General features: G+C 39.8%; 1 protein-coding gene across 6 annotated transcripts in view; it reads left to right on the plus strand.

Annotated features, from left to right (window-relative positions):
- Positions 1 to 17,365, plus strand: part of LOC140188052 (CREB-regulated transcription coactivator 1-like) — a 60,138-nt gene that overhangs the window by 9,031 nt on the left and 33,742 nt on the right. For all 6 annotated transcript variants that reach the window (XR_011883217.1, XM_072243967.1, XM_072243966.1 and 3 more), the window contains exons 2-5: positions 687 to 803; positions 7,197 to 7,334; positions 9,647 to 9,708; positions 10,864 to 10,964. Coding sequence is in view for 5 of the 6 variants with exons in the window: in XM_072243967.1 (XP_072100068.1) it covers positions 687 to 803; positions 7,197 to 7,334; positions 9,647 to 9,708; positions 10,864 to 10,964 (418 nt within the window). In the remaining variant the exon portion in view is untranslated. The remainder of the gene's footprint in view (positions 1 to 686; positions 804 to 7,196; positions 7,335 to 9,646; positions 9,709 to 10,863; positions 10,965 to 17,365) is intronic.

A 17,365-nucleotide genomic window follows, 5' to 3' on the forward strand; every position in this document is an offset into this window, starting at 1 on the left:
TTCTGAAATTCTATTCCTTAACCTTAAGTATTTCAGAGAATGTAAACGTTGTTTGTGAAATCATTTAATATGCTTTAGTGAATCCGTGATGAGCTGCTTCCACAGACCAATACATACCTTCTTTATCCTTTAAGTATCTTCGATACTTCAGAATCAGACTAACCATGGTTTTGTGCAGCTGTAAACTCACAAATTAAAAAAAAAAATTCATTATCCTTTTTGTTAATTTTGTACCTTACCACTACATTTTAGTAATCTACACATGGGCTCCTAGACTTATCTGAAACTTCACGGTCATGGATGTTCATACTTCTACAGATATTTGCACAAATAATAATGGATGTCCTCACATTTGCATGTGTTGAACTTTGCTTACCAGCGGCTCCTTGTAATTTTATACGTCTTTCTATTTGAATGCTTCCAGTATTCCAGGGTTAAAACCCTAGTTTATGCAAACTAATTTTGTAGTTTTAACATCTTTAGCAAGGCGTTTTTCTGGGTATTTATTTTGCTGTGCCGCATTCCCTAAGTTTTTATTTTAGCTCAATGGGAACACAAACTGTCTGGTGTCATTGAAATGTGATGTTGATGTGTTGTCCCATCTTTCTTGAAAAACCTCTGGAAGATTGGGCAGGCAATGCCTCAGTTGATGTCAGCTTACTTGTAATGGGTCTGTTTATTCTCAGTTACAGTTGCAGAAATCACAGTACCTACAGCTGGGACAGGGTCGGGGTCAGTACTATGGAGGCTCCTTGCCCAATGTCAACCAGATAGGAAGCACCACTCTGGACCTGCCTTTTCAGGTGAGTTTCTCTAAAGGTTTATTATAAAGCAAACAACTCATCCCAGAAATAAAACTGGAAAATTATTTGACATGCATTGCTGCCATTGGAAAGAAAAACTTGCAGAAGATGATGTCCTAATCATTTGTTAATCTGAATTTGTAGAGTACCCCATGGATAATGAGGGAAATAGTTAATTCACTCACTCTGTTAATGTTATAAGCCCTCAAGACCACTATTAAAAATAGACAGCCTCTATGTATCTTTCGCAGATATGTTATACCTCAGCAAAATGAGGGTTGAAGTTTAAGTTCTCATCTTAGTACCTTGGATTACTTGGACTGTCTGAGAACCACTCTGAATGAAAATAGAAAATACTGGAAAAATTATGCACACCAAGCAGCATCTGTGGAAAGAGAAGCAGCCTCCTTCCCAGGTTTGCTGAACCTGAAATGTTACCTTCTGTTTCCAAAGATGCTGCCTGGCCTCCTTGTTTATTTAACGTTTTATGTGTTATTTCCAATTTCCAGCATCTTCATTTTTACTTAATTTTCATTTACCTCTTTGAATCAGTATGTACTGGGCAGTAAAGAATAACAGGAGTTGTCAGTACTGCCATTGCAAGCAATAAGTCATTGAGAATTTCTGATACATAGGTGTGTAATGTCTGGAGACAGGAGCTTTTAGTCACTTATAAGGGAGGAAGGGAAACAATTTTATTAAGAATCAATAAAACAATTCATAGCATTTAATGGATGAAAAGGACTGAGAAGCTAGTCATTTTTTTAGTCAAAGGATGTAGTTATTTTTATTTTAGAAACAAAATTTCCTCATAATATTTGTGTTCTTTCCCTAAAGCAACAAGACCTTCCCTCTTTATTCCCTTATTGCCTATTCCTCAGGGACATTGCACTCAGGGTGGTGTGAATCTGCTTGCGATTGAATTCAGATCACAGAGTCATGAAGTGATGAAATTTCCGTCCAGTAATGATATTTGCAGCCACCTATAGGTTGAGTCTTCTCTCAGTTCTGCCTAGGATTGTAATGTTCACAGTATTGCTCAGTATCTAGTTGTTCATTTCCAATGGCTTTGCAATGATCAGTGAAACTAAGGTCTGTTAAAGTCACTTGATTACCATGTTCAGTTTTCAAACAAAATTTAAGTTCAGAATTATTAGCATTTAATCATATGAATAGTGAAATAACCTGTGAGTGACTGAGTGAATTTTCTTTTGTGTTTGGATGCTACATCAGTTGAACCTTTTCTCCTTTTTGGTTTATTTTCTGGACTACAGCCAATGAATGAGAATCAGAATGAGAGTCATCACCATTCTCCCATCAAGACAATGCCTAAGAGCTTAGTAGTTCCATTATCTATCATATGACTGAACATAAAGCCTAAACTGTAGATGTAATTGGATTTCTTTAGTCATGCTGTGGGAGATGCATCAACCCAGACTGTGTTTTGGAGGATTAACATTAATCCACCTCCACACATTTGAGATGTTGTGTGGTAAGCAAATTAAACGCCCTTAGCTTGTCTCAAATTTTTGTTTCTGCGTATTGCAGGCCTTGAAAATTTGAAATAAAAATAACATGCTCAAAGTTGTTACAAATTCGGTCTACATCTGTGGAGATTCAACATTTCAGGTTAATGACCTTATCTTTAGTTGAATTCTGGATTTACAATGTAGATAGTTTGGCACTCCTTAAAGCTATTTGCAGCCTACAGTTCAGTCTCCTGTTCCAAGGAAGTAGGGGGCCTCAATCCAGTCGGATAGATAAGTAGTTGCTGAAGGATTTGAAAATACCTGGATTTTCATTGAGCATTTGATAAGATTTAGAATAAAGACTCGTGGGATTGGGACTGAATGTGGATTGGTTGCTCGTAATTGTGTAAAATATATGGTTCATATTTAGTCAGCATGCTGTTACCAGTGGGACAGAGTCTGATATAGCTAGGTTTGCTAATAACACAAAATTATTTTGGGAAGTATGTTTTGAGGTGGATGCAAGTGATATGCAATGCGTCATGGATAGATTAAGTGATAAAAATGTAGTGGATGAAGTGTAATGTCAAAAAATATGAGGGTATTCTTTGTAGCAGAAAAATATAAAAGCAGCCTTTAAATATGTTGGTATGAACACGGATGTATTGGTTCATAAAACAAAGTTACTATGTGGATTTAAAAACAATTAGAAATGTAAGTAGGTTGATAGCCTTTATTTCAAGAGAATTCAAATGAATGTAGGAGTAAGAAACACAAATGCTGGAGGAACTCAGCAGGTCAGGCAGCATCTGTGGAAAGGAATAAAGAACCAACATTTCGTGCTGAGACCCTTCATCTGCAGAATCTCTTGCGTTTTGGAGTAAGAAATTCTTGTTCCACTTGGACAGGCTTTCATGAGTTTTGACCTTAGTATCTGAAGATAGATGTAGTTACCTTGGATGTAGTACAGTTTAAATTACGGGGATAAGGGGGTTGCCCTCTATGGACACATACCCATTGGAGTTCAGGGGAAAGAGGGGCAATATTTTTTGTAAGATTTTGGGAGAATTTGACAGGATTCACATTGAGACATTTTCCTGAGGCTGAGAGTCTAGCGCTGGGCATCATTTAGAATAAAGATGAAAAGAAATGTCTTATATTCGGAGAATAGTAACTAATATTCTTCCTATCTAAGTAAGTAACCTTATATTGTCCCATAGATGATTGTATTTGTGTTCCAGTGCGCATTTTTTGAGTATATGCAAAACTAAGATCCATGTTTCTTTTTGGTGTTCTAATCTTTCTAGTGGATCCATCTAAATGTACACAATATAGGACTTAGCTGTGGCTGAAGGAGAGCTGCTGTGATCTCCAAGGGTTATAGTAAACCACAAGGTTACAACAAACTCATTTGGTGGGATTCCTCATAAAATAAAACTTAACTACCAAGAAACTAGTTCTGGCTGTGTACTTGACATACAAGCTAAACTTTGTTTCCATTAATACTTCAGATAAAAACACTTGTGAATTCATATTCACTGTGTAATGTCTGAACCTAATATGCACTAGAATGAAGGAATAAAAGTAAATTTGTTGTTAAAGAATGTGTATGTTACCATAGACTCCATTGTTATTCATTTTCGTTCAGGCATTTATGGGGGGTGGGAGGAAATACAACAACTTACAAAAAAAATAGGCTGACAATCAATGTGCACAATAAAATAAAAGTTAGACCATGAGTTGTAAAAGGTCATTTAAAGTGAGTCTGTAAGTTATGAATCAGATCAGAGTATGTTGGTTTATGAGCCTGATGGTTGTAAGGTAATAACTGTTCCTGATCTTGCTGTTGTGGGACCGGGTTCAGGAAATGCTGAAGACACTGGACCTGTAGCATCAATGCCAAGAGAAAGAGATAACTTTTCAATTTACTGACCTTTCAGCTTAATATTGGAAAAGTTAAGATTTGAAAAACTCTTAAGATGTAAGGCCAATTGGAAAAGGAGGAAAGAACAAAGGGCAAGGCTAGTGTTAGGTATATGTCAGGAATAATTAGTTCAGAGCAAATAATGTAGCGATGGTACAATAAAAAAGATGGTTCCAGCTGTAAATGGTAACATTAATCATTTGAAATTATTGTGCTCTATATTGGATACGGAGGACTGTTGATACGTCTAGGTAAAAGATGAGTTGCTGTTCCTCAGGCTTGCATTGAACTTCATCGGAACATAAGATTCTGTGTGCAGAGAGGTAATTATGGGAGTGGGGGAGAGAATCAGTGAGGCTGAAACTAAAATTATGATGCGATTGCGCAGAGCTGCCTGAAAGATTGGTGCTCCAGTAACACCCATAAAGTTAATAAAACAAAAGCAGCCCTCCCACCATTTGAACCTCACCTTGCCTATCACTAACATTCATTCTTCCCACTATTAGTGCATCCTGACTGCAATGGATACCATCTCCAAAGAGCACTGCAGTAACTCAAGATTTCTCTCACAGCCATCTATAAAAGTAAAGGTGGGCAGAAATATCACTTGTAGATCAACTTCTTCTCCCACCATGCTCATCATTTCTTGGGAGTATTTTGCAAATCCATTATTGCCAGGTCTAAATCCTAGAATCATTCATGCTCACATTATAGATTGCAGCTGATCACCTCCCATAGCCCAAGGGTGATTGGTTAAGGGCAAGGAATATTGATCTGGTCACATCCAATAAAATTAAATTTTAAAGTGTTCAGCAAGGTGAATCCTGACCTACATCTGTAGATTGTTTAGAGGAGCTCATATTGTAAGTATGGTCTATTGAATTAAAAATAAAAGGTAGAAAGTGTTCCGAGATCTTGACGTGAGGGGAAAATTTAAAAGGGCAGGAGTTACTTTATTGGGAAGGTTCATTGCAAAAAGGAAGAGTGGTGGTGATGGTTGAGGAATGAACCAAGGTAACGTGGTAAAAATTATCTCTTCAGAATAGGAGAATGGAAGAGGGAGTTTAATAGTTCTGTGATAGAAGTGAAGATGAATGAAGTTGAAGAGGTAAAGGTGGAACCAGGGGAACCCAGTTATGGTTGTCTGAGGGAGGGAAAAACTGTGCGAGCCAGAGTATCGGAGTTAGAAATCACATAGTCAAAGATCCTGTCAACCATGAGAACATAAGACATGGGAATATGTATAAAGTCCATGGAGCCTGCTCTATCATTAATCTTGGCCTCAACATAAATCACGACCTGACCCCTTTATAGTCCAAAAACCTGTTTATCGCAGCTTTGAATATGCTGTATGACACAACACAGCACAACATATTTTCTGGCACCCCTATTTTAAACTTCTACAACCTGAAAATAGCCAATGTTGCCTGATTCTTTCAGTTGGATAGCCAGTGATCAGTCCATTCTAATAAATCACCCAATGACATAAGTTCTTGTGCATATTTTGTGTTGTTGAAAGCATTTGCTGGGTTTGTTTGATGGTCTATGAGTTTGGAGACTGAAGAGGGAAGACCTCCAGAACAGATTAATATTCAAGCAACACACACAAAATGCTGGAGGAACTCAGCAGGCCAGGCAGCATCTATGGAAAAAAAGTACAGTCGATATTTCGGGCTGAGACCCTTCGGTAGGACTGGAGAAAAAAAGCTGAGGAGTAGATTTAACGGGTGGGGGGAGGGGAGAGAGAGAAACACCAGGTGATAGGTGAGACCTGAAGGGGGAGGGATGAAGTAAAGATCTGAGAAGTTGATTGGTGAAAGAAGTACAGGGTGGGAGCAGGGGGAGTCTGATAAAAGAAGACAGAAGGCCATGGAAGAAAGAAAAGAGTCTGCTCCCACCCCATCTTCCCACCACCCTACCAGGGATAGGTTTCCTCTTGTCCTCACCTACCACCCCACCAGCCTCTGCGCCCAGCACATAATTCTCCGCAACTTCTGCCATCTCCAACGGGATCCCACCACCAAGCACATCTTTCTCCTTCAGCTCTGCACCCCTCCCCCCCATTTTCTGCTTTCTGCAGGGATTGCTCCCTACACGTCCCACTTATCCATTCGTCCCTCCCCACTGAGCTCCTTCGTGACATTTATCCTTGCAATCGGAACAAGTGCTACACGTGCCCCTCCACCTCCTCCTTCACTACCATTCGGGGCCCCAAACAGTCCTTCCAGGTGAGGCGGCACTTCACCTGTGAGTCTGTTGGGGTCATATACTGTGTCCGGTGCTCCCGGTGTGGCCTCCTATGTATTGGTGAGACCGTAGATTGAGAGACCATTTTGCCGAGCACCTACTCTCTGTCCACCAGAAAAAGAGGGATCTCCCAGTGGCCACCCATTTTAATTCCATTTCCCATTCCCATTCCGATACGTCTATCCATGGCCTTCTCCGCTGTTGTGATGAGGCAATACTTAGGTTGGAAGAATAACACCTTGTATTTCGTATGGATAGCCTCCAACCTGATGGCATGAACATCGATTTCTTGAACTTCTGGTAATACCCACCTCCCCCGTCCTTCACCATTCCCCATCCCCTTTTCCCTCTCTCACCTGAACTCCCTGCCCACTCATTGCCTCCCTCTGGTGCTCCTTCCCTTTTCTTTCTTCCATGGCCTTCTGTCCTTTTCTATCACTTCCGCTTCTCCAGTCCTGTATCACTTTCAGCAATCAACTTCCCAGCTCTTTACTGCATCCCTCCCCCTTCAGGTTTCACCTATCACCCTGTGTTTCTCTCTCCTCTCCCCCACCTTTTAAGTCTACTCCTCAGCTTTTTTTCTCCAGTCCTGCCGAAGGGTCTCAGCCCAAAACGTCAACTGTACTCTTTTCCATCGATGCTGCCTGGCCTGCTCAGTTCCTCCAGTATTTTGTGTGTGTTGCTTGGATTTCCAGCGTCTGCAGATTTTCTCTTGCTTGTGACAGATTATGATTCCCCTTGTTTATGTTACAGACACCGTTCCAGTCGTCTGCTTTGGACACGAGTAGAACGACCAGGCACCATGGCTTGGTTGATCGGGTCTACAGGGACAAAAATCGGCTGGGATCACCACACCGCCGTGCCATTCCTGTTGACAAACATGGGCGTCAGATATCCTTCCTCTGTCAGGGCGGTATGGATGCTGAGATCTGGTCCAGAGCAAGAAACACTGAAGAAAAATAACCAGTGGTGAGAGTGTGTCTCCTATATTGCCAGGTAAAGTCTCACAAAGCAGTGGGAGCAGTCACGTAACTAAATGCATTAGTCTTTATTCCTGAAATCTTTAATAACTTACTGTGAAAATTATCAGTCATCCAATTAGGAAAGAGCTCTTGTGTCTGACACTGCTTTCAAAAGAAATGTTGAGTAGTTCAGTGCTGAACTGCCACCACTTTCATGGTTTTCTTGGATGAAGCATTTTGAGGTCCAGTGTACAATTTTGAGGATTATTGGTACTTTCTGCAATATTCAGCTATATTGACATGTGCACAAATAAATCACCTTGTTACTGATATCTTAAAATATAAGTTTTAATGATTGCTCTGACAACAGCAACTTGCATTCGTATTGTGCTTTAAGTAGTAAAGCTTCTCAAGATGCTTCAGAGCAGATTAACTAAATAAAATTTAGTAGAAAACCATTCTAGAATAGTAGGATAGGCAACCGTAGTGAATTTTTATTTAAAGAACATCTTAATAAAGTTCAGTACTTTAGCAGTTATGTTATTCGCCTAGAAATTCAGCTGTGGAAAATGATTTGAGGACACAAGTTCAAATTCATAAACAATCCTGAACAAAACAAAAGGATGTTAGTAAAAGGATAGAAGTATTGGATTAGTAAGAAGATCCATCTGGTTCACTAATGTCCTTTTAGTCATAGAGTTGTATAGTATAGGGTAAAGTGATAGTGTAGTGGTTAGCACAACCCTACAGCACCAGCAATTCAGGGTCAATTTCTACCAATATCTGTAAGGAGCTTGTACGTTCTCCCTGTGACCTCATGGGTTTCCCCAAAGATCTTAGTTTCCTCCCTCATTTCAAAGATATACAGATTAGGGTTAGTAAGTTGTGGAAATGTTAGGTTAGTGCTGGAAGCATGGCGGTACTTGTGGACTGTACCCAGCACACCTTCAGACTGTTTGTTGTTGACAAAAACAACACATTTTCCCATTTAAATATACATGTGACAAATAATGCCAATCTTTATAAGCAGAATCTTCAGCTAACAAAGTCCACTTGCCTAGCTTTATTTGGCCTATAGGAAAAAACTGCCCTTCGTATAACCATATAACAATTACAGCACGGAAACAGGCCATCTCGGCCCTTCTAGTCCGTGCTTCTTATTCTGGTGTATATCTGATCCCAGACTCCCAGGAGTGTAAATTAATCTCAATGCCCCTCTGAAGTGGCCTAGTAACCATTCATTTCAAAAATGATTAGCATGGGTAATAATTCCAGAATGTAACTAACCTAGGAAGTTGTAAAGCTGGGGAAAGTGTCAGTGATAAGAGCAGTGAGTTAGGAATCAGATTTGAAAGCACAAATGACAATTTTGAAACTGATATTCAGATTTTCAATAATAATATAGTCACCAAAAAAATGGAGTGAAGGGCACTTGATGCAAGTTGGTGTGCAGGTAACAAAGTGTGCAGTAATATCAAGCTTACAAAGGAATCAAGGTGGGAAGCCTGTCAGAGAATTTTTAGAATTGTCTTCTAGTCTTTTCAAGAGTTGGATAGAACATTACATAAAGGACCCAAAACTGAGAGGTGTGAATAATTTTGTATTGGAGATGGTTTACAGAATTCCAGAGGGTTCAGTACCAGAGCCATTGCTGCCTTTGGTAGAGATTAAAAAGAGATACTAATATACCTCAAGAAGAGATTGGTAGGTGAAATGGGTGGACATGTAGCAGAATGAGTTTAATACAGAAATCTTTGATGAAAAGCAGTTAAAAGCGAAGAAGGGGTTTTATGTGATTTGTGTTTATATTTGAAATGAATTGCTTGATTCAGTAGTAACTTTCAAAAAGGAGGGTGAATAACATTGAAGTAAGTACAGAGTAACGGGATAAATAGAATGATGTCTGAAGGAGCGATCATTTAATGGATCAAATGCCTTCCTTTTCTTACAGATTATTTTATAATACTAGATGTAACAAATAGATGGTGAAACTTTCAGCTGTGAAAGTGCTGTAATTTGGCCAATATTATGCAGTGGTAGCTGATCTTGGTGTTGGAGAGTGTTTGGTGTAAGTGGTTTCAGAGGGTCAAGTAAGATATCGAGGGCTTATGTGAATATTGTTTCTATAGGTATTGCTCCACCGGACAGTAGCTTTGTGTATAATATTTAATTTTTTGCACAGTTTAACAGTTTGTTACAGAATATATTCTGTTCTCTGAAGTTTCCTTGACTCTGCAGCACGCAGACAGCTGTCCATATAGTTCGATCTATCTGTCGCCCCCACCTGATACCAGCTGGAGAAGGTGAGAGACGCTTTATTCAAAAATAAAAGCTCTTTTAGAGTAGGCACATAGATATGGTAAAAATTTCTGGAGATTTCACTTAAATCCTATTGCTAGGGGCTCTCTCCTTGGGGAACTGCAAACGACTGTACTCAGCGGGGGAGTGGGGTGGTGAGGGGGCAGTTCCATCTGTGGGGTAAGAAAACAAGGAAGATATGCATTCCTCTGCTCTATAAGAGGATGCTTAACAGAGAATGCATCTGCTTCTAAGCAGGGAAGAATAGTTTTGTTCAGGGAAGGGCTTAGTGAGGGAATACATCCTTAATTGAGGAGGAATTAATGGGGGAGGGTTGTAGAATTGAGTGGGGAGTGACTGAACTGAGCTGCAGCAAGTGTGGTGGAAAACAGCTCAGTTATTGGGGATGGCTGGACAAGCTTGGGTAGCTGAGCTTTGGGGCAAAACTGGTCCTTTGATTTTGAGCATTCTGTAACATTCTGTTTTTACCTGTTATGTATAGAATGTTCACTTGAAAATTTTATGGAATTAATTAGTTAAATTTCTAGTCACATGTAGAATCGTAGTGATAATGTCTACTCTTCAACCACATTTTTGATGTTTACTCAGTATATCTCATGACTCTGGTCAGCATCCCACTTTCTATACAAAGTGCAAGGACTTCTTTGGTTGGGTATCACACAACAGCTGTAGATGCTGAAATGGTAGCAGGCTGGCCTTGTCTTACAATGTGTGTTATAAGGCTGTCATTGTCCTGAAATAAATATACAGTCTGGCTTTTTTCCATGATAAGTTTGCAGGTATTGTTATTTTCCTAAAGTGTATACTCTAGGATTTAGTTAAAAGGTAATTTTTGCACTAGAATTGTAGTTATCCAGGGTCTGTCGCTGTTTTTGATCCATAACTGGGATTATAATTACTAAGAGCAGGAATCTTCTTTGTTCTGTAATGTGTCCACTGGGTCTGTTGTGATACACTTCTGTGTTCTTTGGGATTGTCAGTGTACTATGTGTCATTTGTGTTTACTGGACTCCTGCCATCCATGATTCATTCTTAAATACTTTTAGCTTTTTTCTTAACTAATGTGTCCTTTTGTTTCTCACACTTGTACATTTGGTACTGGATTTTATCACGATTGAGTACTTGTAATTTACTTTCAGGACCAATTCAGACTCTGCTCTGCACCAGAGTACAATGAATCCCACTGCGCAGGATCCATTTAATGGGAGCACCCAAGAAACACAAAATCAACACAAGCGAGGTGAGAACAATGTTCACTTTGAGGGCACTGGCCTCTTTGATCAATTAGCATCCTAAGCAGAGACTCATCCTGGCCAGCCTCTCATATCCAGTTACAAAATATTCAAAACTTTTATTTTTCTAGCAGTTTATTTTATATACTGTTTGTCTGCACTAGCGAATACAAACTAACAGCTTTTACACTCAAAGTCACAGTCTCCTGACAGCATCAAAAATCCAACAGATGACTAAAGATTAAGGAATTCTAAAGTTAGACTAGAGAACCTATAAATACTCAGCAGGTCCGATAGGCATCTGTGGAGGCTGATATATTTCACATTTCAGACTGATACCTTTCTCAGCAGTTCTGAGAAGAAGGAGATAACAGTATCTGCTGTTAATGTAATCTTTAGATGTACAACCACAAACTCAGAGTTTGTAGCATTTCTACAGTGGTGCTAGAAAGTTTGTGAACCCTGTAGACTTTTTCTCTATTTCTGCGTAAATATGACATAAAACATGTTTGTTCAATTACTTATTGAGAAAAATGATTCAATATTACCTGCATTTGTTGGAAAAACTACGTGAACCTTCACTTTCAGTGTGTGGTGTGACCCCTTTGTACAGCAATAACTTCAACCAAATGTTTCTGGTAACCATTGATCAGTCCTGTACATCGGCTTGGGGGAATTTTTAAGCCATTCCTCCTTACAAAACTGCCTGAGCTTTGGGATGTTGGTGGGCTTCCTTGCATGAACTGCTTGCTTCAGGTCCTTCCACGACATTTCTATAGGATTAAGGTCAGGACATAGACTCGGCCATTCCAAAATATGAATTTTCTTCTTTATAAACCATTTTGTTGTTGATTTACTCTTGTGTTTCAGATTATTGTCTTGTTGCATCATCTAACTTCTATTAAGTTTCAGGTGACAGACTACTATGCTGACAGTCTACTGTAAAATGTCTTGATGCAATTTTGAATTCATTGTTCCCTCAACAATTACAAGCTGTCCAAGCCCTGAGGCAGCAAAACAGCCCCAAACCATGATGCCCTTCCACCATGCTTCACAGTTGGGATGAGGTTTTGGTGTTAGTGTGCAGTGCCTTTTTTCCTCCATATATCATAATGTGCATTTGTGCCAAAAAGTTCAACTTTTGTCTCACCTGTCCACAGAACATTGTCCCTAAACCTTGTAGAACATCCAGGTGGTCTTTTGCAAACTTGAGACATGAGGCAATGTATTTTTTTGGAGAGCAGTTTCCTCCATGGTGTCCTTCCATGAACACCATATTTGTTCAGTGTTCTTATAGTGGCCACGTGAACAGAAACTTTAGCAAGTTTTGGAGATTTCTGCACATATTTAGCTGTTAAGCTTGGGCTTTTTCCACCTCTTTCAGTATTACACGTTGTGCCCTTGGTGTGATCTTTGCAGGATGCCTACTCCTAGGGAGAGTAGCAAAAGTACTGAGTTTCCTCCATTTGTAGCCTTCTTTTCTTACTGTGGACTGATGAACATTCATGTCTTTAGAAATGATTTTGTAGCCTTTTCCAGCTTCATGCATCTCTACGATTCTTCCCATGTCCTCTGAAAGTTGTTTTGATCGAGGTAAGGTTTTGATCTTTCTTGAGAAGAACAGGCTCTGTCAGTAACCCGACTTAGTGTGTGTTTTTTATAGGGCAGGGCACCTCTACAACCCACACCTTCAATCTCATCTCATTGATTGGAACATCTGACTCCAAATAGCTTTTGTAGAAGGCATTACCCCAGAAATGTATATACTTTTTCCAACGAATACATGTGATATTGGATCATCTTTCTCAATAAATAAATGAACACATATAATATTTTTGTGTTACTTGTTTAATTGGGTTCTCTTTATCTAGTTTTAGGACCTACATGAAGATCTGATCACATTTTAGGTCATATTTATGCAGAAATAGAGAAAATTCTACAGGGTTCACAAACTTCCTAGCACTGCTGTATATCCAGTACAAGACCAAAGGACTCTAGTACCCAAGCTCTGTTGGACTGCAGGGATTTGCAGGAGATTGGGCATTTCTTATAGAACATGCCTGTCGATAGGTGTCAACTTGGTAAAAGGAAACTAATATTGATCATGTTGCCTGGGTTACGCAAGGAGTGAATATTGATGAGACTAGCAAGGTTATAAAGGTTGTAGATATTGATCGGATTGTCAGGAGGTGTACAGCGATTGAATATTGTTCATTTGGCAGAGTACCTTGGAGTGTGTTTTGTGCCAGTTTGGACATTTCCACTATTGCTGTAATGAGGTGTCAATGATTTGCAGTTCCTAGTTTAATCAGACTGGAGCCATTTTGGGCTCTCTCTTGATGATGTAAACCTCAGTAGTTAACTGTCTGGTATGCTTTAGACCAGATCTTAGCCCTGATCCTTTTAGCTTTAGCATCTAAATTAAAATCCAGGGGACCTGTTTTATGAATAAACAGGACTCACAAAGTTTTCATGGATAAGATGAAAGTAGATTTGAATATTTTTGGGAGATGATTATTACAAGTTGCTGTTATGCATACAGTTGGCCCTCCTTATCCGCGAGTTCTGCATGCGCGAATTCGCCAACCGCGAATCGAGAAAACCCGGAAGTGCTCATCCAGCACTTGTTGTTCGAACACGTACAGACTTTTTTTTCTTGTCATTATTCCCTAAACAATGCAGTATTACAACAATTTTACATACTATAAGTAATCTAGAGATTATTTAAAGTATACGGGAGGATGTGCGTAGGTTATCATGGATCAGGATCGGAACAAAAATGGAAGTTCTCTTACTAAGTAAATCGGAACAGGTACATCCGATATTATTTGGCATCAGCTAGTCAAACGTTTGTCTTAGTATATAGTACATATTTTACCTTTCTATGCATATAAGATACTTAAGAAATGTATGTTTCAGAGCCGGGCTCGGGAATGGAAGTTCTCGAGTTCGATCCAGTGACAGATCACTCCCGAGCACGCTGTCCATCCCTGCCAGGTTGATGTGGAGGATCAAAAACCCAAAACCCCAAAACCCTAAAACCCAATAATTAAACCACTGCGTTGCTGCATAATAATTGTTGTTTTAATCGGGCAGGGCCTTTCTCATTTTATCCTTTAAAATTGTTCTGATCGTTGACCGAATGTAGCCTAACGCTTTTCCAATGGCCAATGGCGTTCCACCTCTTTCCAATTGCTTTATTATTTCCACTTTATTTTAAATCGCGATCGTGATTATTTTTGTAAACAGAAACATCGAGGATTCAGAGCTCCGCTGCCGGGTCCTAATGCCCACCGCACTGAAACAGGTTAAATAAGGTCCGGGTTTCCGCTGGGTCCTAAGGTCTGTCGCATTGAGACAGTTTGAATAAGGGACTTGAGCATCCACATTTTTTGGTATCCGCAGGGGGTCCCGGAACCAATCCCTCGCGGATAAGGAGGGCCGACTGTACGTATCTTAAGTTAAACTGACATCTGTTGTAACCTGAATTTTTTTTTAAAAACTGAGCTACTGACTTTAAATAAAAACTGAAAATGTTGAAGCATTCAGTGGATAAGCAACATCTGTGGAAAAGAAGCAGTTAATATTTCAGATCAAAGAACTGGGAAGGAGAACAAACAGAAGGTAAGAGAAGGTGATAGTTAGGACAGGGGAATTTCTCTGGTGAGGCCAAGATTGCCCAGTGACTAGTTGCAGCGGTTATCTGGTCATCAGGCGAATGTGGTAGAGAGAGAGAAAGAGGAAAAGGCCATGATGTAAAGGCAGGTACAAGAATAGAGATAAGGAATGTGAAAAGGTGTGAAATGCACCTGTAGGACATACCCAGCAGGTCAGACTGGACAAATGAAGAGAGAAAATGTGAGCCAATATCACAAATAGATGGTCTATTGAAGCAGAAATGGCCATTCTGACACAGAGAGAGGAAATGTTATCTGAAGTTGTAGAATTACGTGTTGAGTCTGGGTGGCCGCAGTGTTGCTCAGGAGAAGGTGATGTGCTGTTCCTCAATTCTGGCCTTCGCAGTCATAGATCATAGTGGGAGTGAATAGAGAATGAGGTGACAAGCAGCAGGGAGTTCTGAATGCAAGATGTTCTACAAGGCTGCCCCTAATCTATAACCAGAGGAAATCACATTGCAGTACCAAATTAAAATTTGAAAATGTGGAGGTGAACCATTGCTTCATCAGGTGTGGCATTTCCTACCTTTCCATGGGGAATTACTTTAAGGTAGCAAGTGGTTTGTGGGAGCAAAAGAGTGGATGAGGGAGTTACAAAGGGAACAGTATCTTAAATGCTTTTCTACAATGCATCAGTCTTTCTTCCAGGACTTGACTTACTCATCCTATTTCAATATGAGAGGACTATCCACAGACATGACAAAGTCAGTTGATCTTGGGATGTACACTCAGTGGCCACTTTATTAGGTACAGGAGTGGAACTCGGTGTGGTCTTCTGCAGTTGTAGCCCATCAGTTCAAGGTTTGACTTGTGCATTTAGAGATGCTGTTCTGCACACCACTGTTGTAACGTGTGGTTATTTGAGTTACTGTCGCCTTCCTGTCAGCTTGAACTAGTCTGTCTATTCTCCTCTGACCTCTCTCATTAACAAAGCATTTTTGCCCACAGAACTGCTGCTCCCTGAATGAATTTTGTTTCTCACACCTTTCTCTGTAAGCTTTAAAGACTGTTGTGCGTGAAAACCCCAGAAGATCAGCAGTTTCCGAAACACTTAAATGACCTTGTCTGGCACTACCAATCATTCTCCAGTCAAAGTCATTTTGATCTCATTTCTTCACCATTCTGATGCTTGGTCTGAATAACAACTGAACCTTTTGACCATGTCTGCATGCTTTTGTGCATTGAGTTGCTGTCACGTGATTAGCTGATTAGATATTTGCATTAATGAGCTGGTGTACAGGTATACCTAATAAGTGGCCACTGGGTGTATTTTGTTTAAATAATTTTGCTTCATTTTTTCTCCAGTCCTTCTAGATTGCTGCATAGGCTGGGCTTGTCTCTCTGGGCCTAATTTTCCTTTCAAAGAACCTCGTATTTAAATTGTGAAAATGAAAAGCAAGAATTACTGTTTTGGGAAGATCCTAGGGTTGTCTCTATCCCATCTTAAGACACTGAAATTAATACCTGTTCTTCTCCCCCACCCCGCTACCACCGCATTGGATTGCTATGCAACCACAATTCTTGCTTCTGTAAGTCAGGTCAGTGAGGGCAAGGCTGTGAATAAAATAATAAAAGCTATAAAGCAATATTACTTGCCAGCTTGATTGTACAATATCCTCCTTCTAAATCTGTATTGTGACAGATGTCAGGGATCATTATGGCCTTCGTATGACAACAGTTCTATTTTGATTGGAATTAAATAAAATTGAAAAGTAGTTGAAACTGACAGGGCAACAATTGTCGTTTTCAGAGGAACAATTTCTTGAAGCATCTGGGGACAAAGCAGTAGTACTGTCCAACTCTATTTCAGATATGATGTTTCTGTGTCCAGCCCAAGTCTATGTGAAATACCTGCTAAAGTGGAGTTTTGAAGCCATGATCTTACTAAGGGCCTATATGCCCACAGCTCCTGTTTCTTAAGTTTTCAAAATGGAAGAGGGCAAGGCAGTCAAATCCTTGGGGGGAAAATGGCAGATATGTTCATGTTACAGCATGTCTGAAGTCAGTTTAATCCAAGATAATTTCATACTATCAGCTTGAACTGATTGGCAGAAACATAGCTGTGGATCATCTCCCCATTTTAGACTCAACACAGTTGCAGTTGACATCTAATAATTAATAAAACCTTCAACAGCACCATTTGCAGGAGCAATTGTTATGATGTGTCTTGTTTAGCCCCCTCCCTTTCCCTTTCTTGTCATCTGTGAAGACCTCTCAGTGACCATTTCAACAACACTTTCCCGCTGTCTCCCTATGCCCTCTGACTGTCATGTAGTTCAGATAATTAATAGTCTCTGCCTTGAGTATATTCAGCGAGTTACCCCTCTGTAACTCTCTAGGATAATTATTTTTAAAAGAGTCACACCCATTTAAGCCAGGGGTCTCCCAACATGGGGTCCACAGATCTCTTGCTTAATGGTTTTGGTCCATTGCATAAAAAAGGTTGGGAATCCCTGATCTAAGAGAATAAATTCCTTTACATATCTAACTTAAATGGTGACCTCTTATTTGGAAGTTGTGCCCCAAGGTTATAGCATCTCAGCATCCACCCTGTGATTTCCTTCTGAATCTTATATGTTTCAATAAAGTCATCTCTTCTAAAATCTGATGAGTTATGGCCTAAACTGCTTTATCTATTTCTACTTGTAAATTCTTTCATCCCAGGAATCAACCTGTGAACCTTCACTGCACCACCTTCAAGACAAGCATATTATTCCTTAAATGCGGAGTAC

This window comes from Mobula birostris, chromosome 26, assembly GCF_030028105.1.
Source record: "Mobula birostris isolate sMobBir1 chromosome 26, sMobBir1.hap1, whole genome shotgun sequence".
NCBI classification, from domain to species: domain Eukaryota; kingdom Metazoa; phylum Chordata; class Chondrichthyes; order Myliobatiformes; family Myliobatidae; genus Mobula; species Mobula birostris.